Source organism: Ischnura elegans, chromosome 5 (genome assembly GCF_921293095.1).
Source record: "Ischnura elegans chromosome 5, ioIscEleg1.1, whole genome shotgun sequence".
NCBI classification, from domain to species: Eukaryota; Metazoa; Arthropoda; class Insecta; order Odonata; family Coenagrionidae; genus Ischnura; species Ischnura elegans.
Genome location: NC_060250.1, coordinates 103517644 through 103539758, shown reverse-complemented (window position 1 = coordinate 103539758; position 22115 = coordinate 103517644). Strand labels below are relative to the sequence as shown.

The 22115-nt window shown below is 38.5% G+C and overlaps 1 protein-coding gene across 1 annotated transcript in view; it reads left to right on the top strand.

The window, feature by feature from the left end:
• Nucleotides 1-20197, top strand: part of LOC124159354 (sodium-dependent serotonin transporter) — a 110095-nt gene extending 89898 nt beyond the window's left edge. The window contains exons 8-13 of the mRNA XM_046535119.1: nucleotides 1166-1290; nucleotides 1783-1881; nucleotides 2372-2517; nucleotides 8439-8639; nucleotides 10769-10936; nucleotides 13827-20197. Of these exons, the coding sequence (XP_046391075.1) occupies nucleotides 1166-1290; nucleotides 1783-1881; nucleotides 2372-2517; nucleotides 8439-8639; nucleotides 10769-10936; nucleotides 13827-13910 (823 nt within the window). The 3' untranslated portion in view covers nucleotides 13911-20197. The remainder of the gene's footprint in view (nucleotides 1-1165; nucleotides 1291-1782; nucleotides 1882-2371; nucleotides 2518-8438; nucleotides 8640-10768; nucleotides 10937-13826) is intronic.
• Nucleotides 20198-22115: the final 1918 nt, after the last annotated feature.

Here is a 22115-nt window from a genome sequence, read left to right as displayed (position 1 = left end):
TCACACAATTAGGGAAAGATTTGGTAGGTATACGCGCCTTTTCCCAAAAGATAATACACTCGCGAATAGTGAGATTTGCACTTTCATTGACAGTTAAAGTCACTTCACGGATATTATAAAATAAAACTGCCAGAACTTGTCCATTAGAGGGGAGTTTTGAACCTTTTATTTGATGCTTTACGCACCCTATTAAAAATATACCCTTTTTAGAACTACGTAATTCCACTGACATGTTCATTGTTCACTGATTGAAAACAATACTTTTACTTACAAAATATCAAGTGATCACAAACACATCGACGCGTTAACACGCTTTCACAACGCACAAGCAAAACCTGCTTCACTGAACAATCACTACGGACAACCAACGTGACTCTAGCGAGTTCCAGCTCGCACTGATAGCGTATCACATGTTCACCTGCCTCCCCTCCAACTCCCGCGTCACCAGTATTGCCCGATCTAACACTAAGCTATCAGTTTAGTTACTTTATTTACACACCTTGTACAATGTACAATTGTACAATGTGGTGCATTTTTCGCTAAATTCGCATTAACCGGTGGGCGCGCCGCCGCACTCCGTGCGACATACTTTGTATTTCTTGGTTATCAAAAAAAACTGTAGGGTGCGCTACCTGTGAGTCTAGCCATTTGTACTTCGTCTAATTTGTGCACATTGTGGCAGTAATTGTGTGCTTACCATCTCATTGTCAGTTCCATTCGGGCGTACAAACTTGAGGTGTTGGGTTTTGGTGCGTTTCTTGCGGTGGGACCCTTCGTTGGGCTCGCCGCCCGTTCGGCATACTTCGTATTTCTTGGTTATAAAAAAAACCAGCCATCATACCAGTCACCAGACCAAGTTCAAACATCATATATTAGTTACCCATTACTTAAAAAAATTTATATTCAGGTAAAACTGCTGCATCAGTCGCCATAGGGTTATCATATGGAAGGTTTTCCGCGGCGCCTTCCTTCGCAAATACTGACATGTTTCAACACAAGTCGGCACGGGTTTCCGAGGTCCTACGTATATAAAATTTTATTTACAATTGTTTTGACGTCGTATAAATAAATTAAGAGGGTATGCGTTCCAAAAAAACGACTTCGATTTTTTTGGGACACCCTAGTGTCCACGCTAATCCTTCATTTCTCTCTCCCAAAATTACAGAGACGCCATTTTGACGAGTAGTATAAACTGCCTCACCAGCTTCCTTGCCGGATTCGTCATCTTTTCCGTGCTTGGCTACATGGCCTACGTCCAGAAAAAGCATATAAAAGATGTGGGAGTTGCAGGTGAGGTATTTTTAAATCAATACGTGTGCATGTCAAATTTACCTCTCAAATCACCAATAGAAATCGGGTTTCTTCGTTAAAGAAATCTCTTGGAGTAAAAGTTATCTTTTATTGAATTTAACCGGTAACTCAATATTATGATATCATTTTCTGTGTGTTGATTCCATAAGTTGCAAGGAATAAAGATTTGTTGGATACTGCATTCGTTTTTTGAAGTGTATCCACTTTTAAAATGATCTCATATTCAATGGCTGAATGCTCTGAACCAGTCACAGCCAGGATATTCAGTGGCAAATACGTACCCAATGATTTTATACGTGAAGTGATGCGTAATGGGGCATTACAGCCTGCAAGGGTTTTTAAATATGCATCTGGAAGTATTTTGATTACTTGATATAATAAAGGTTACTGGATTATAATATCGCAGACATCTTCGCCGTGATATTTTTTTTCGTCTCATTATGTATTTTAAATTATTCATTTTCCTTTCAGGTCCTGGTCTTGTGTTCATTGTCTACCCAGAAGCCATAGCGACCATGACTGGTTCCGTATTCTGGTCTATCTTATTTTTCCTCATGCTCATCACCTTAGGTAGGTTTTGAGGATTGCAGAAAATGTGATCAGTTGGTTATATCGTATTCCATGCTTATTAAATGGTCTTTATTTATATTTATGCCTCTAATATTATTAAATTTGGGAAATAAGATAATACAAGGTCAAATTGCGCAATTTTTGAATAATATTTTTTTCCACTTAATTTTTAATATCGCTGTTTAATAAAAGTACATCCATCAAAAACTGAGTCTGCCTAAATTATTTTAACGCTAGTTTGGATGAGCCGCACTTCCTTGGAGGCTGTTTTAAAAATTAAAATATTTTTATTCTGAGTTGTGTTTTCTCTAGTTAAATTATTTTACGCGAAAGAAGATCTTCATTAACATTTACCATTGACGAGTACGTAAGGCATTTTTAATGAATGGATGGAATGAATTGGATTAATATGTGAACGAGGCACTCGCTTTTCAATGTGATTTTGAATCATGCTCGGTTTTTACTTTTCTTCCGAAACCGAATTTTATAGGGCTGGACAGCACGTTTGGAGGCCTGGAGGCAATGATAACCGGTCTGTGCGACGAGTACCCGCGGCTCCTTGGGCGTCACCGTGAGATATTCGTCGGCTGCCTCTTGCTGCTCGTCTACATCTGCGGCCTACCAACCACCACCTACGTAAGTCTACCATTTTCTCCCCCGACCCTCGCATACGAGAAACAGAAAATCGTCTCCAATACCGTAACGTAGGGATCACGTCGCAGGTACTAAACAAAACACTTTGATTTATTTTTTATATCATTTTTACTTTTACTTTTCATACATGTTACTTTCATACAAATTAAAAAGCCATAAGGTATTATAGGTTCAGTAAGTTAAGATGTTAGTAAAATAATATGATCTGTGGTTCTTTTTTCCATAGAACAAAAATATCCTAGATAAGGAAATATTGCCCTTAAATATATTGTAAATAAAATATTATAATGTATTTAAGTATAATAATAATAAAATATGTAAATAAATTTCCAAGATTTATTTATGATGTAAAAATATTGACTAAAATAATATCTTTTTTAATGAGTTGAAATATGAAATCAGAGCCACTGACGACCGATTATTTTGTGATTCGCAATCTTTAATTGAGTAAATAAGTTATTGGAGTTTCCAGTGTCATCAATAGCATGGGGAGTGTAGTTGCGTAGTGGAAAGAGCGCTTGACGGACACCCCAAAATAAATACCCGCAGTGCAAAGTGGCCCGGGCCAAGGAAATGGCCTCCCTGCCAGTGGAGTAGCCAGGAATTTCGTTCGAGGGGAGGGTCCAAGACTAGGGGGGAAATTTTTTAAAAACAGGGTACTGAGTAGAGGGTTTTAAACTAATTTTAACACTTATCACAAAAAACTTCTTTTGTCAAAGAAATCTTTTTTAAATTCATGATATTTGGATGCGTATTTTGTTTTCTATTACGAAGGAAAGTGATGGTGTTTTCATATTTCGGGGGCTTTGGACCCCCCGGACCTCCTCCCTCCCTACACCACTGCTCCCTGCCCCGAATAAATGGTAAGAACACCACTAAGACATAGTCCGTGGTGTCCTCTGTCATATCACGCCGATCTAAAGGTTGAATCATTGTGTGAATGATATTTTTTTGAAAACATTATAAATGTTTTATTATATCTTTAAACGTTAGTATTTGTACCATATTTAGTTATGTTTATATTTAGTTAGTTATAAATATGTTATTATATCTTTAAACGTTAATATTTGAATCATATTTAGTTGTCGATTCCTCAGAGTAAGGATGGGGGAGAGTGCGCTTTGGCTACTGCGCATGTAGTCAAGATCCCGGTGAATGAGGCATTACATCCCACACTTCTTCCCACAAGAATAGTAAGGATTCCCGCACTTCTTCCCACGATCACGTGGCAACCATGTTGACCACAGAATCTGATACTGCGCAGCCTGAAAGCGCCCTCTACCCCAATCCTTACTCTGAGGTCGATTCTCGTCCATTGTTTTCCAGAGGATGCATGCCTCCTGCACGACCAGTCTTTTTATCGACGAATTACACGCGTAAATTTTCGCCATCTCAAAGTGTGCTTATTCATACTTTCAGTGTACTTATATAAACGTTGAAATTTTCCTGCATCACAAGTGTGATAATTTTAACTTTTGCTTATTTTCTCATATGTATTATTTTTATATTGATAAATAGGCGAATCGTTAACATAGTTTATTTTGCTTAATATGAAAATTTCTAAATGATAGGACGCTTTTTACTCGAGTAATCCATCACTACAAAACGTTAGTCGAGCCGGAGTTATAGTTCCACGTAAGTTTTCGCGTCGATCACGTTGCATAAGCAGTCGCCACTTAATTTTTTCCCCTTTCATTCAATGGCGGACTGGACCTCCATTTTCCCCAACTAGTCTCTCCCGATACTTCTCTCATCCACGTCCAATGTTGGGCAGAAAATATACGAGCCATACATACATACACCCAATTCTCGGCTATCCTTCCAACGTGTTGAGGTCGCCTCTAACTGGAGTGAGGGACGGAGTAAGAGAGAAATGGAATTTTTATCCCATCAACTCCCTCTTCGGAAAGTTACTCGAGGGCGAACAGGTGGTGTGCTAACTTATGGCCACTTTTCCGAAAGGTTAAAGGGGTTCCACGATCCCGCTACCCCCTGCGTGCGTGCCTGCCCTTCACTTCCATTCCCATAAATCCCCTCGACGAGACTGGTGGGGGTAGGTTTTGGAAAAAACATGCCCCCCCCTTCCACCCAAACCTCCCTTCCTCTCCTCAATTGCGAGAGTCGTCGCTATCGAGGCCCAGGTGACGACGCAATGGCCACGCTTATCCGAATGCCGCGAGAATCAATTATCTTGGAAACCATCCCCTCCGCTCTTTTTATGAGATCGATCAATCTGATCAGCGTCCGTCTTCCGTCTTAATTACTACCCTCGCGAGTTTGAGACTCGTCGTCTTGGGGGGTCGGTTCTTGGAAATGTAATTTTACTCATCCTTCTCATCCCGGGAAGATTCGGATTATCGTTTTGCAATCATTCTCTCCGTCCGCGTATTTCACTTCCTTTTTCGATTTAAATCAATTTTATGGCCACTCTCGGCGCGTGAAGACGTGGAAAAAATGGGAAATTTTCTGACCCTAGATTTCAAGAGATTAAGATTTTATCTTTTATTTCTTAATGACAGTTTAGGGTATTCGGAGAGTGTCATTTCCTTGTTTGTTATCAAATCAGTTGGTAAATGATGGGTTTCCTTAACTCACGGATTTAGCTTTGCAATGTTAAGATTTTTTTTTTACCAATTTGTGACGTACTTCAGTTTTTGCACCTATATTTGACCGTATACCATAAAATTATCATATGTTTAAGCGAAAAAGTTATTACATCTTGTGTAAATATCGCTATATTTAAAAGATTTAAGTATGCACAATATTTCCGAACGGTTTCGTTTTCTTATTTGTTATTGTGTTTTTAATAGTGCATTATTTCAAGCTTGCATTTATATTTGTCATAAATTATTCTCGTTAATTCTGTGGAAGTTGTGTATTGTGTTTATGTTAGTGATTATGTTGCATTGGAAACCTTAAGCTGTAATTGAAAGTGAGACTTGAATTTCCATTATTTTTTTTATCTCATTTGAACGTTCCAAGGGACATTGTGTCCCCGAACTTGAATACAAATATGTGTATGAATATGATTATATCAATAAAATTTGTACATTTGGTCTCACTGCCTTCGCTTTTTTCACATACTAATTGAAGAATCAAATTGAAATGATGTATTTTAAGGTATCAGTACTCTTACACAGAGTTTCTTCCGAAAAAATGTTCCGTGTTCGAATATTATCAATGACAGACATTGCGATATTTTTAGGCCCGGTCATATAGATTTATTTCGTCGCCACGAACTTTAAAACAAGTTTTATTAAAATACCTAGGCTAAGATGAGTTAGAATGATTCAAAATAAAATGTCATGAACTAAGGACTAACTTCATTGTGTAGCCTTAATTAGCAAATGATCAAATACTCGTACACGATGAGGCCGAATGTTTTAATTTTACGATATTTGATATAAAAGTGGTGCAAAAATAGAAAAATTAGTTTTAAGAAGGGATTTAAGATTTTCTTCATTTTTGGGGTTTTCGTGTTATCATAAGTACGATTCCAACCCAGTGGGTTTCCAAGATGCTCGCATGTCGGCCGGAGATGAGTCGAGAAAACTTTCAGAGAGGGAGTATTTTCAACTAAAAAGGGTTCCCTTGTTTTCATTAAGGCGAACGGTATATTGATTTCAATCTATTTAACGTTTGCTCCCTCAGTTTAAAGGGTCACTCGGTAGCCTCTTGAGAGGAGTGTAAGGGGAAGTGAAAAAAGAACGAAGGGGAAGTAGGTGGAGTGGTACGAATCGAATTTGTTTTCTCGTAAGACAAAGGGTCTCTTCTTTCGAACTCTAACTCCTTCCGAAAGCTTCCTTAATTAAATCAAGATGACATTCGTTGAATACGAGCGATTACTACTCATGATAACGCTTGCTAGGATTGAATTTTTGTTTTAGCATTAGGATATTATGATATTCATTTCTATAAAAAAAACCTGCGGTGCCTCAATCACAACGGCCGTAAGTCGACGACTACGACTGATACCCAGTTCTCTGATCAGTACGAAATTCTCTGCCTATACTCTTATATGTATGGTAAGCCAATCTATTAAGTATCCCCTTAGTTTTTTTTTATCACTGATGCCTTGGAAAAAAGGCGCAAACATTTCGAATGCATGAATTACCGAATAAACGTGAAGAATAAGCATGCAATTTAAAAGAGGAACCCCTGATTGGTTTAATTTCGTGGCTAAGTTTTACATGCAAGTATTACCTCAAAATATGAACTGTAACGTGTTAACGCTAAAGCCGAAATTCTGCACGAAACCAGATGATGGCTCTGTGAGCCGAAACGCGTCGGGCGCATAATATATTTTTATAGAAAAGTGCAACTATATTTCATTTCAATGTGTCGAACTTCCTCTATATTACGCCTGAATCAGTTGAGCTTTTCTGAAACAAGTAACATTGTTTGCAGTCACTCGCTCCGTTGGAATGTTGACATGTACCACATTCTTCGCCACAACATGGAGTGAGACCGTTGGATACGTTACCAACTCTCAACCATTATTTTGTTAATGTTGTCAACGTTGCTCGCTTTTGCCTTCGCAGCTAGCCATCAGGAATTTGATCATTGAAAAATTGTAAGATCAGAGGAAAAAGTGAAAAAAAATTTCCAAGGGAAATAAAAAATACAAAACGGTCTAAAAAATGATAAAATTACTAAAAACCAACAAAAAAATTAAAAATACATAATATCGAACAAATAAGTGATAAAATTGTCGAAAACTTAAGAGAAATAAGTGTTTTCGTAAATTCTTGTCTTTAAGTACGAACGAGCCATTCCCGACGTCCGATGTCGGTTAGATTTAAGTCTTCGTAGTGTTAATGTGCATTGCGCGCGCTCACTAGTAGTCTGTCTTTCTCGTTCTCGCTCACTTACACTGGTAACACTAGTCCCTTTAAAATTGTCGTGCCATTTGTCCCCTTAGTGCGATATTACGCGCGCTAAATTCCGCTGAAGAGAAGAAAGATTTCGTGCTTTCGCTGAAGAGGTGGTATAAAAATACACCGGCATCTGGCCCTGGAGGTATATAAGGGTGAAATACCCTGGGTGAAAATTGAGGAAATGACGATGACGACCCGCGTTGTCTACGCTGATTAAAAAGCCGTATTTTGCTGCTGAGGAACGTTTATTTCCAACTTCTGGATACAGACTAAATTCGGTAGCCGAGATGGCTTACATACCGGTTGCGAACCCCATAAAACGCCGTGCCGGAACTTCCACGAATATTCTCAATGTTTTCATAAAAGACACCGGCACTGAGACTGGAACGCGAGCCGTCCGGTTGAGAGTTGGAGACGTATCCATTGGTGCATCTCCTTGTCGAAAAGAAGCTCGCGCTACAAATCCAAAGGTGAAATTTAGTATGAAGAAATTTTATTTGGCTAAGCAGGGCCTCCAGCCCGGATCGTCCAATGCCAGTCAAGTATGTTATCATTTACCCGGCCACGTCATCTTTCTTTGGAAAGAATGTATACCCTTCTAATGGCTTACAACTGAATTGTAACAGCTTACCAGACCAACAACCGCGTGATCCGGATTGGAATCTCGACCAAGCGAAATTGTTTTTAAGGATGCATTTTACTCTAGTTGTACTTCATTAATTTTCAGCTTTATAGTAAATTTACAGGAATAAGATCTTCACCTACGACAGAACAACATAGAAAATCTGCCTCATCCGGATTTCTGTGTTTTCTCCTTCCTTACTGTATCGCTTGGCGAAATTCACTTATTTACCACTTATTTATCGAAAAAACAAGGGAGGTAACCCGCTCTATCCGGATGCCTATATTTTTGCCCTGGTAAAATTGCGAATAAGAAAATAATTTCTAGCATTCCAACGATGTAATAAAATGTGATTTTGCGGCCTTATTATTTTTAATGTGCACATCTTCTATGCTACTTCCCAGGGCGGTATTCACCTGGTCAACCTGCTCAACTTTTACGGCCCGGGGATCGCCATCCTGTTCGTGGTCTTCGTGGAAGCGGCTGGAGTGTTCTGGGTGTACGGAGTGGACCGATTCTCGAAGGACATTCAGGCGATGTTGGGATACAGACCTGGCATCTTCTGGAGGGTCTGCTGGCTGGCCATCAGTCCCACATTCATCCTCGTAAGTAGAGTTTCAAATGACAAAAAGGTATACACATATAATCAATGGCGGATGCAGAGAGGGGCATAAAATATCCAATTACATTCAATGCCATCGGCTCCCCTTTTGACGATTCATCATTGAATTTCTCTCTCTTCTCCGTGTTCACTCGAAGGTTATGTATCTGAGGTATCCAATTTACACTAGATAAAATGGTAAATTTTGTTTCGACCCCACTATTGCTGGGGGGTTACCCCTCAGGCCTCCCACCTAGCCCCCCCTCCTTTTCCCCATCCTGGATCCACCACTACTTATAATCTTTGATGGTGTACTTTTAATGTAATGGAATGATTCACAAATGAATATCATGAGCTACGATAATATCTGCCATAATAAATTGTAATATTTGGTTCCTGCATACTTGATATCGCATGAAATTACGTTTTTATATATGTTTCTACGAAGAACTAAGTATACCCTTCAATCATTTCTTAAACATATGTTTCTAAGATAAAACTTTGTACTCTTTTCTGGAACTCCTGGATATTTTATCCCTCCTCCCTGCTTTCTCCAATGACTCTTTAGTCACCACTATAGGATAACCTTCAATGTCATCGGCTCCCATTTTGACTATTCTCCATTGAATTTTTCTCTCTTTTTCATGTTCACTCAAAAAGTATTCAACCGCCGTCCATAAAAATCCTATTTATGCCCCAATTTCCACCAGATAACTTTTAAAATGTGTGTTTTAACATTAGGTTTTCTGCCTTCTCGTGAATGTTATATTGTTTTGTTCTCTGACCCGGCATCACTGCATTTATGGCTTCTACCATCACTATAATAACGTCACCCTTGGTTATGCATATCACCCATCTCAGTCTTGAAAATTGAATGTTCAAAAACGTGTTCAAAATTTTGCATTCCGTCACTATTCCAATCCTATCCCGTTTTATCTAATCCATAAATCGATGAAGGCCACACACCAAACCTTCCTACCAATAAAGCTATTCTGGGTCAACATCAGCATCATCCCTGCTAACTGTTGGAACGAAGAAAATGCATTGATTATCCTTTTTGGCTGTGTCGAATATCTGCTCGTACTTGAAAGAGAATTATTTTCCCCGTGAACAGATGAATTGATGCCACCGTTAAGTGTGTAATTATTTCAAAAAGATTATGTTTGAGAGTGATTCAAGCGCTTTATATATACACAAAGTGTTAATCTATAGAAAATGTAATTTATTGACAAATCTTACGTTATTGACATTTTTAGTACTCTTGTGACGTAGCTATCAGTGAAAATGAATTCCCAAAAGTATCGTGAGCATTTTTTCATTTGTAATGGCTTTTATATGAGTCTTGCAAAATGAGGTGTGGACCCAATCACTGGTTCCTGTGAATTAGTATGCATGATTTGCGTGAAAACGTGGTCATGATCGTCATCAGCAGTAAGGAAATCAGGGAGAGAATGTCGGATGCAGATGAGTTCTTTATGAATTGGGACTATTGATGCTGTTTGGGGAAGGTGAAGTGGAGGGAGAAGTGTTGAACATGGTGGGTGAGGAGAGAAAACCTCTTGGTGTGATACGGAGGATACAGAAGAAAATATGGAGTGAATACTAAGAGAGAGCTGCGAATAAGGATGAATGGAAAAGGGTTTATTGATATAATGAAGTGGAATAGGAAAGGAAGTCCAATTAGATTCGGAGTAGAAGCCGGAGTAATTCTCAAATTTCTCTCTGTAATTATTCATGAACAATTAAAATATCATGTTTTATCATAAAATATTTCTTCTTTCCATTTTAAAAACATTAATTATATTCGTCATGAATCGTCATGTTATAAGTTGTCAGGAGTGATTGTTGTGCGTCGTATACGTGAGGATTATCTTCTACAAGGAAACTTTGGGGTGGTTTTATGGAAAATTCTATACGTGGAGTCTGTTCGGTGTTTCGAAGGCGTCAAGAAATCTTTGACTCGAAAAGTGTGACGCCTTCTGTGACGGCGATGAACGAAGTGGCTATTTTAACGTTCGAAATAGAAATGAAACTGTGGGTAATCCGGCTACGGTTGCTTTCGCTGTGGTTAAACGGGCTTCATGAATTGTTGACATCTTCCATAGGTCTCATTTTATATTCACCTCTTTTCAGGCCATATTCATCTGCTCGCTGATCAGCGACGAAGGCTTGGAAGAGGACGATTACAAGTATCCATCATGGAGTATATCGCTGGGGTGGGTTCTAACTGCCTCGTCGATCATATGGATCCCAGTCTACTTCATCTACAAGCTCGCCATCACACCCGGGACTTTCCGTGAGGTCTGATATTACTTCACTTACTCTTATTATTAGTGGATTTAACGTCTTATCATTAGAGATACGTGAAAATCGCGCTTTCATTTTTATTTTATCGCACTTTCAAAAACAGTTTATCGCATTTTGTAGCGTCTATTTTTTATTTTCATAATGGGGTAGATGACGATAAATGTAGTGAAACACAGTTATATGACAAAATACAGGATATTTTAAGTAATTATGTTGTAGAACAATAATAAATTAAAGAATAGGACTTATAGTGGCGGAGGTGTGGCTTGTCCGCGCCCACTTGTAGTTCATGCTTTAAGCGGTGAGTGTCGGCGGAGCATTTAAACTGCGCTCAGCACAAAATGTACGAACTTTGCCGTCGAAAAGGCAAATTTGCGTAAAAATATCATAAAAGTCCAGTCATCGCATCTAAGTCGCATTTATTTGCGCACATCGCTTCTATATCACATTTATCGCATATGCGATTTTCACGCATCTCTACTAATCATTAAATTTAATCTCCACGAGGAACAATTCGTCTAGACTGGGAAACGAACCAGTGGAGTGTGAAGAGGAAAATTTTATATTATTTTTTGGGGAAATTGATGGCTCTCCATTGAAATTTTTCATTTGACCAGGTCAATGGCGTAGCCAGGGGGAGGTCCGGCGGGTCCGAACCCCTCCCCCCCCCTACCTCTTAATATAAAAACACAATTACTTTTCTTCACAAAAGGAAACGAAATATTGAAAAATCATGAATTTTTGGTATAGGTAAGGTATGGTATTTGAAGGAGGCGACCGACAGCTGAGGTCATTTGCGCCATGAGGTTAGGGTATGGAAGGAAGGGTGGAGAGAAACCCGGCGTCGGCATTAGCCTGCTCTTAACGAAAGGCGCCAAGGGGACCACGGCTTAACGTCCCATCCGACGGACGGAGTGTTGCGCTTGAAATGTCCTCCACACAACATTCAAGCAGGGATCGGGCAGTCTTTGAAAATTCTCTGCCACTGCCGGGATTTGAACCCGAGCCCACCGGGTAGGAAGCCAACACTCTAGCCACCACACCAACCCGATCCCCCATGAATTTTTAAAAGATTTATTCGACAAATGAAGTTTTTTTCATCATGAAAAGTGTTAACATTAGTTTAAAACCCCCTACTTAGTACCCTGTTTTTTTTTATTTTCCCCTGATTTTGGACCCCTCCCCTCCCCCCGAACGAAATTTCTGGCTACCCCACAGCACCAGGTAGACATAAAATACTTAAAAATAATTGATGAATATCAAAAATTCACTTTTCTACGCATGTAAGACATCAGACCCGATATCGCTGTGAGGTATTGCATACCACTAGGGCGCCACAGAAATTGGCTTTTTTAGTTTTTTTTGCTTTTCAGGCTCTCCAGATTCCTTCGATGGCAAATATCGCGAGGATCATGGTACTAGATGTTCACCCCTCGTGGTCCATCCTAGAATCTATGAGGCTCTCAACTGCCATGGCGTCATGCAAATCATTCCTCCCTTGCCTTGTCTCCTTGGATCGACTGTGAGGGCTTAACACCTGCCACTATGAACCTCGATAAAATCGCCTTGGGAAGAGAGATATTTGGATAGGGCAGTTTTCTGCGCAGTGCTCTTTATTACCAAAGATCCGTGATTCGACTCCCAGTCCAGGAAAAATTTTGTCACATAATTTGCTCATTTCATTGCACCGTAAACACAAATTAATTTTTTCTAAGAGGAGATAAAACTTCACGGTATCTCGTGATTATTATTGATCCTTACGCAAAATTGTTGTGTAAACGGGGACTACATTTTTGAGCTTGAGAATATAACTTAAAATATTTCGTACTGCAATTATAAAATAATTGTTCGCGACATTGAGGAAATGTTATATCGGCTGTTATAACAAGTCTGTGCTCTGGTTTCTCTATAGCCCGTTGTATTCGAAGCATCTTATTTCATAACTGGATGCACGAGGAATGTGCATTTCAAACTGCTCCGTATTGAGCGGTGAATTAACGCTGTTTCGGTGAATTAACGTTGTTTCGTTAATTTGCGCATGTATTCATGCGCAAATTAATGAAACAATAAACTCAATAATAGGAGAATGGAAAAATAGCCCCTGCTTTAATTTTAAAATTATTGAAAACCCGACTGAGAAAATCGTGTAGGTAGAAAAAGTGGGATTATGTGTCCCTTTGCACAACGGCTGTTAAGGCCGTTTTACACTGGGCACGCGATTGATCATGTTAGAATTTCATTAAATTATCACTATGGTGTGAAATGGGCGAAAGCACGAAAATAATTGGAACAGGGACAATTTTACCATCTCACCCCCATGAATTCTCGTATGCATTCTAGAAATTCACCGCTTTACTTGACGCAAATTTGAATGCGCCCTCGTATTCGCGTCAGATTTTGCAATTACGTGCCCCATGTTAAACGCCTTAACAATTTCTCCCTGGCGTTCGAGTGTAATCTGTTAATAATATCAATTAAGGAGTTTTTCATTGTCTGCATATGCCTTCGCGTTAAAATCCTGTCCATAACGAAACCGAAAACGTATGCATTTATGTGTAAAAACTCATTTCATAAATAAACCCGGTGTAATGTATCCCGGTTCTTTATCCTTTCGTATACGCGTCAGATTGTGCAATGTCTTTTTCCATGTAAAACGGCCTTTCACTCTCGGCTCTGAATATTGCATTCAATTCGGTGTTGTCCTAACCCAAATGCTTGTTTATTTATTTTAAACATAATAACTTGCATTTCAAAAATGCAAAACGACCAATATAAAATACAAATATGATAAAACTATAAAATAATAAAACAAAGCGATAAAAACCAAACCATATGATAATGTAATGAGGACGCCATAATAGTATCTTCTCTTTCTCTGCTGCAGCGCCTTTCCAAGGCTACCAAGCCGGAGGAGATGCCGGAGGAAGTGGCCTTCCGGACCATCTCCACGTACGGCACGCACGTCTGACTTGGCGGCCGCAAGGAGGCGTCGGCAGCCAAGGGCCCTGCGGCCCGCTCCCACTCGCGGCCCGCCCTCAGGGCCAGCGGCGGCGCATGGGTCGTGGTCGCCACCATCCCCGACTGCGTCCGGCAGCGCAGTGCCTACGGGGAGTGGCTCGTCTGATAGAGCCAACGGTCGACAGTGGGACCCAACCTTATTCTCACCTTCTTTCCACTACTATATATTCCCCACAAATCACAAAAAGTCTCCTGTAATTGGTATCATGATTGCTGCGCTGCCCGAGCTATAATTGGCGGTATATAATTCTCTTATTCTAATATTTAACTTATTCCAACATTTCACTAATCCGAGTACACTAGACTCACGCGTTACGATGGGTTCGACTTGCGATGAATTCGGTGTACGATCTGAGCTGGCTCTGCGCGGGCTTTTAAAAATATCAGATTCGCCGCATTCCTTTCCTTTCGCACATTATGTCATCGCTTACGCAATTCTTCGCCTTATTTGTTAATGAAACACATTAGTATCCCAGAAAAATTTACGTGCGCGGACACTTCTTTATCTGATTCCTTATTAGGAACTAATGGGGATTGAATATACGATGTAATTCGCTTTACATTCGGTCCTCCGGAACAGAAATTTTCAGTAATGTCCGTTTGAAAGTTCGGGGCACAATCGTAGAAATCCTTTTGTGGCATGGAAGAGTGTACTTTTGCCAGCGTAAAAATTCATTCTGGTGAGACTTTTGATGAAATTTCTCACATCCTCTTCTCTTTCTCTTGACTGAATGAAGCTCAGAGTAATTATGGAATATATAACGCTAAGCGAGGAAGCCGGGATCGGACGCCGATACTGGGGTAATGCGATGTTTGAAACTGCAACGGACCACGAAAAACGGAATTTTTAACATGCATTTTGAATAAAGATTGAAATATTTGATAGGAGTGCATTAGTTCGCTTAATAAACTTGCCTGAACGGTACACTTCCTTGACGGAAGTTCGAAATAATTCCAAATATTGTTCCTAATTGCATCAAATACCCAAAAGAAGTCTAAATCCAAAAAATAGATATCACCACTGGGATTTGAACGCAGTCGTGCTGTGTAATTATCCTAGAAATAAGCTACCATACTATTTTGTACCTCACAGTAAGAGCAATTGTATGTGTTTTTGTGTGATGACTCTTCTTCAACAGTGCAGAAGTCAAAAAAGGCTCAAAATACTTATCTTTACTATTGGGAACCTATAATAAGTAAGGTTTGTCTTCCCTTAAAAGTTTTTCCTTCCATCCCTTCCATTTTTTACAGTTCTGCGAATTTAGGAACCGCAATATTTCAGACGGAATTTCTGCTTGCACCCGTCGTAACGCGCTGAATGATATGACATTGTCTCCAAGATTTGCGAAATAAGATAAATCTTTCCGCCACATTTATCTCTTTCACTCCTATAGTTAATGTAAAACTTTTCATGTGCTTTTTCTTTATAAGTTGTTCACACAAATAATAATTTGCAAGCTGTATATAGGCGAGTTTATATATTTACAAGGAAAAAATTACTAAAAAAAACTCCCCAAACCCATGGGCATTTTCGCATCCCTATAAGATTGCATTTGTGACCATAACAGTCAAGAGAAACGGAACACAATTGAAATATTAATGGTTGATTGTATGACAATAACATGCAAGAAATTGATGCCACATACCCTGTTCAAGGTTTTTCGTTATTTCCAAACATACTTAACTCTCCACATATCGATCGAAACGCACAGAAAGGGTTTTTGTCAGGTTTTGATATTTATAGTTACTAAATATTCGTAAATTTTGTCAAATTGGTCCCTTAAAAAATGATTCTTCATTTTTATTTTGAATTTGTGCTATTTTAAGGGCGCTAATACCTGAGTAATCCGCATAATGTATTAATTGTAACCTCAAGTTTTATACTAATCTATCAATGATCCTTACGTTTTCAATGAGATGAAGATTCCTGCGTGAAGCATAGACACATATCAGTATTTCTGGCTTAATAATATGCTTTTAAGGAGAAATTTACATGAATAGCTGGTAATGACCCCATTTTATCACTTCTTTCACATCAGAGTTAGAATTCAATATTGAATGAAACACATTATAATAGGCATCAAAGTAATCTTCTAACGTAAAGTACTGAACGTTTTATAATGGAATGGCGATGCTAATTTCCCGTATGAGTGGACGAAAATTCGCTCCAAGCCATCTCACGAAGGACCTGCGAGAGTTGCACAAAGTTTGAACCCACAAAAACCCATGATAATTTGTATTCCCTGCGGACACTGTCTTCTGATAAGATTTGGTTAATCACGGCAGTCTACACATATCAAAGCATTAACACTCCATCGTACCTGCCAATATAGCTGATCCCTTGTGTGTGGCATACGGCAATCGTAATTCCACTGAATAATTCTATGCATCTGAAGCGACACTCAGCCAATCACACACGGAAACTTAAAACTCCACCGTTAACGCATCCTCTGTACAACATATCTCACTTGTGTGCGTAGACTAGAATTTTATTCTCATGTCAGGAGTGTCGCTTTACTAAAAATCCGCAAATCGGCCTAAGTGGAATTAACTGAAAATGTGTTGGGATGTTTTTCTTACATCGTCCCGGTGAGGAGGATTTATTACGATCCAATTTTGCTCATTACATCCTATGCCCATGGAAATTTTAAATTGCATTGGCTTCCCAAATATACATGGAGATGCTAGACTTAGTACGTCCCAAGGAAAGAGATTCATAAAAAATCTGGCGAACTAAAATTTAGATTTTTAATTTTTTTTAATGACACTTTTGAAATTCTTGAGTTAAATCTGACTAAAGCAGTTTAACTTACTTAGTTAAATTATCAAACCTTGATGAATTAATGTTACCAAGTAGTTTGAAGGCATTTCTAAGTTTTAATCGGCAATTTCGACGTGAGTTCAACCGTAGTATTTGCGTTTTAACAATTCTATGAAAGATGGACAGAAAACTTCAATCTTTGTTATGACTAAAAAGAAAAAGCCGTTGAGACGGCATAAAAATAACTTATTTTGATTGAAAACTCTTAACATCCGTATTTTCCTAAATATGGCCGTGTAGGTTCAACAAGCTTTCCGTAAAAAGCACTACAGTTTTTATGAAATAGTGAATGCCTTACTTCATTCAGTCGCAGAAGTTATTTTTGAGATAGAGTGTTAAAAATTAAATTTGCATTTCCAAGTTTTAAAAATGGATTGAAACTCAGTTAAGTCCGCAAAGCTTTTAATTTGGTAAACTGCTAACGGTTTCAACACGTATGCCATACTCAAGTGAAATAATTATACGTGAGTTTTGCAACCTTTCTGGGTTTTTCGAATGAAAAGTTATGCAGAATGCACGAAGTCTTAATCAATACATTTGATGATGGATTTCAAATTACCACATAGCTCGCAAACCATTGATGATAGCCTTTCACATCTTTTCGTCTCATCCAGGCGTGACCAGTTGCTTGTTGTCTACCAAATTAACTCGCTCGCAGAAAGAAATTGTCTTCTGACGTACTTTTTACCCAAGTATAAAAAAGGTTATTGAAAAGAAAAAGGTCTCAAATAAGAAAAAGGTCCCTTGTAGCGCCGTGTGGAGACTTCATTTCCGTGCGACAGGGCTCAGCATTTTACCTGATCGGGCTCAATATTGTTATCATTTTACATTTTTATTACTCCCTTGAAATTAGGGAAAATTAAGATTTGAAAAACCAAAGGCGTTCAATTGGAGGAGGGTTTTATCGCGTATAAAATAATCATTTACGCTCACTCGCTGGCCCTTTATACTCGGCAACCATCTCTGAAACTGGCATTTATCTTGGCCTTTAATGACTGTTTGGAATTACTAAATCCATAGGCATATCTTTTTTTCCTAGTGTCTCCACAGTACCCGGACGACTGTGCAAGTCGGTGTCTCACGTCAAGAATACTTCCGACAGCTTTCGGTAACTTACACCTCTTAATTATAGATAATATACCCTATCAAGTTGATTTTTATTAGTATCGGATTGCAACTTATCCCGACGGAATACTACGATTCTGGCAACTCACGTATCATGGGGACCTAAAAAATAGGCTTCTTGAAAGTAGTTCCCTGAATTGTTGTTCTACTGTTGGAAAGGATTTCGGATATACCATATTTTTGAGGTGCAGGAAAACCTAGTAATTGGAAGAAATTATAATGGTCAAGTGTATGACTAAAATTAATAAAAGTTTTTGGCGATGAATTTTAAATTTTAAAAATGTCATTCATATCGGCAAGAATTTAATTTTAAATTATTATATTTTAGTTATATGTTCTGAATTTGTAATAGCTGAAATTTATTTAATGCTTGACTGTAGCTTGGGGAAAACAGTATTACCTCTGAAGTAGAATTCGCTCTAAGAAATGAACTCAATTTCATGCATCACTATGATGATCCGTTAAATAAAAATGAAATCTTATTCTGTCTTCTTATTCAAAACTGTGGCGGAATCTAAAAATAGCATTTTATTTTTCATTTAAATTTATTTTTATTACATTCAGAACCCCCATACTTTGCGCAGGATTTCACTCTGCCATCGCGCAAAAATAAAACTGAAACTTAAATACCTTCCTAGGATTAGGTCGTTTTCTTCGTGCTGAATGTACACATCTGTTCCCCTTATTGACTGCTCCTCCTCTCTCATTTGACCTTCTCTCTTTTACTCTACCTCCTCTATAAAATCTTCACTATTAATCAACGGAGATCTGAGGGAATAGCTGCCACTGACCGTGTGCCGTCGTATCTAATTACGAGCCAAACTCGATGTACTTAACAAGTTAAGATCTTGCCCAAAGGCTCTTAATATATATCTACAAAAAATTTCGTTAATAAATTATTTTGTATGCGTGTGCGCGTGCGTGAATGTAGAATAATTTGAATGTGCATGGGGCGAAATATTGATGGCGGCTGTGTCTATGACATCGTCGGGGTATCGTGTCTGTTGGCTGCCGGCAGAGGCGCGCAAGCCGCCGCACAAATGCACAAGAGTCTAAATTTCACGAAACTATTTCTTAATTTGTGGTTAAGGAAAGGTAAGAACAAATATAAATCAAAATATATTGTCACGGCACAAATTATAGCACAAAAAATCTAATTGTGGAACATTGTAAAGAAAAATAACACAGAAATGGCCAGCGACTATTAGAAAATTATATAAACCAGGTGAAATAAATTATTATTGTTAATCCAGCCATGTAGGATCATGTGTAGATAGGCAATAATTTGACAAGACCTTCCCAAGTTGTTCGGAGAAATATACCTGAAACGAGATGTAGAAACTCCCAAAACTCTTCAAAATAATTTAGTCTTTCGGGATGTGTCGCATGTTAGACTTTTAGCGCGGATTTTTTGTTCAAGGTGGTAATAGTTCATGGCTAGACGCAAAAAGTTTGTTGTTAGGAATTTAATTTTTTTACTCTCCTCCCATTTGCATAATTTGGGTGCTTGAATTCGTTTAAAGTAATATTTGTGTGCGTGTAAGTGATACAAATGTGTTGTAATGGGGTGCTGTTGTTTCCTTGTGAGTGGTTAATCCATTGCAAGAAACATTATGAAAAATATTTACCGTTTAATGTCGTGGCTATGACGTGGTGCTCAGGATGGCTAGATGAAGACTTGTGTTTATACTATGTAATATGTACGCATCTGTAACTTGATTAATAGAAGTGTATCCTTGACGTGCTCTACTTCCATATGTGTGCCACGACAGTGTTCTTCCACAATTGTGCATCAGTGTGTGCTGTTTATGTGCGCAAGGTTTTTGCGAATACAAATGCCAAATACTATAAACGGGGGATTTTTAAAAAATAAATTCGTGAAATAGTTGTTATGACAAGTTAAATTGAGTGTATATTTGTGTTTGTCAAATATTTATTCATATACGTATACATTCATGCATAAATTATACATAAATAAGATATATATACAAGAAGAAAAGTGTATTTACACATTTAAGTGCTGAGTGCCTGCCATAGTTTATCAACAGCCAGATAGGCTATGGCAACCCTTGTTGTTGACAGTTGATGTGTATGTGTTGTTGGTGGTCCAATGGTTTGTCAGTGTTAAAAGTATTTTATTGTTGAAAATCGGTGATTTTCACTAAAATTATCTATTTACTAATTATACAGCCTCAAATATTCAGCGTTATTTTTGGTGTATTTTGTGGAAAGGAATGTAAAAATTGATATTGTTATTGTAACTTAAAAAGAAATATACAAGGTAGAACAAACGGTGTATGAAATTATTTATCTAATTAGTTTTCTGCCTAGGTGTGGTAAAAAAAAACGCGAGGGTGCCTTCACAGTCTCCTCAAGTAGCGGGGTATTTGTTCATGAAAGGCATGCACGTAGCCGGTAAATTCTTTCGTGGGAGGTTTACTTGGAGCAGGAATTTAATTCGAGGAGTGTTGATTTGAATGGGGCACCATTATGACTGTATCCCCGTACATTTCGAAGGTAGAAGGGAGTTTGATCTTTATGACCCAATGCGCCCCCTACAACCTTTAGGGGAAATAATATAAAATAGTAATTTTTGACGAATGAAGTGGTCAATATTTAATTTATCCCGCGTATCATGGATGCTAGTTGGTGCTCGCAATCTTGCAATAAAAATGAGGATGTAGAAAATTAAAACGGCTAAGCAGGGTAATTAACGATTGCATAAATTAAAGAACGAGCTAACTTCTAGTGACAAATGGTGCTGCTGTGGTCGATGACGGATTGAGATAGAGATCACAGAAAAATAGTTTGTAATTTTCCACGACGGTTTTATTATCCGAAGTGGTTTCAGTATTTCAGCGCCATTTTCAAGGGATAGTACGAAATGGTATTTTTTAAGTTTATTTTTACTTGTGCGATGGACTTCCACAAAGTTTAGGCCGAAGTTCTCTACACCATTATAAAGACATCTTTTTTGACGACAAATTTACTAGCTAAACTCAAATACACAGGCAATCAGAATTCACTCAAATGACTATTTAGATAACTTTGACTGTTTCTACTGCTCTAAAAATTGGCAATTTAGTATAACTGAATGAATATTGCAGGAATTCATATAAAAAATAAGCATTATCTTTGAGATAATTGAGATAAGGGGAGTGAAACCTTTACGCCCAGCGTTCAACTGACAGGTTGTTATGGCTCATAAGAAAATTCAAATCGCACCTGTCGCAGGAGGGAATTTTATTTTCATGGGATCTTCACCGATGCCGTAAATCATACGGCCTACGCGATGAAAATATATCTTTTTGAATTCTTTCAAAACAACCCTATTACAGTGAATAAATAAAGAGTAAGTAAAGAACCACATAAAATGCGATAATATGGCTACAGAAATCGGGAACAACTGAAGTGAAGTTAACCCTTACCCATCCACCCCACCACGGTGGCATCCGTATTCTGTACCTACATTTCATGACCGTCCGAATGGGTCGAAAAAAGGTACCTACACTAATCCGCACTTGTTTATTCCGCTAATGACTGGCAGCTAGTTGTTCTTTTTGTGAAAACATTTCTCAGATAGTGCGGAGACTTAGAGAAACAGGCAACTTTTCCCCCGTGAGACCTCCGATTACGCTGCCGGGATCCTAATGAGATGGGCATAATCAACGAGCTGGAGCGCGTGCAGTCGGTTTTCGGTTTGGTCATTTATATCTAATGTATGCCTCGACCTAACATCTGTATAATGAACAGCTTTTTTTTTTAAATCATGACGTTTTCTGCCTATCGGTCCCAGATATATATTATGCATAACTAGATGCACACTTAAGATCCGAGAGGCGACGTATTTCCGTTGGCTTAGCAGCAATACTTCTGCGAAGTTTGGACGCTCGCGGTCTGGAAAGTTGGGTTAGGGATAACTTGCGGAATACGGACAATAGGGTGGTTGCCTATAATTTTTATGCTTAAATCGAAAGCTTTTTAATCCTACATATTTCACGCTTTTAGATTTTTAAATGACGATATCTAGTTTTCGCGATTAAATAAAAAGTGAAAATTTTCAAGTGCGTGAAAATGCAATGGCTAAGTATGAATGCTGGGAAAAGCCCGTGTGATGTCTGGCTGCTGCTGTTAGAGGCCACCTTGGTGCAAGGCTATGAAAGCCGCTACGATGCAGGCTGCTTGCTGCCGAGCATGGTGGTAGCGTAG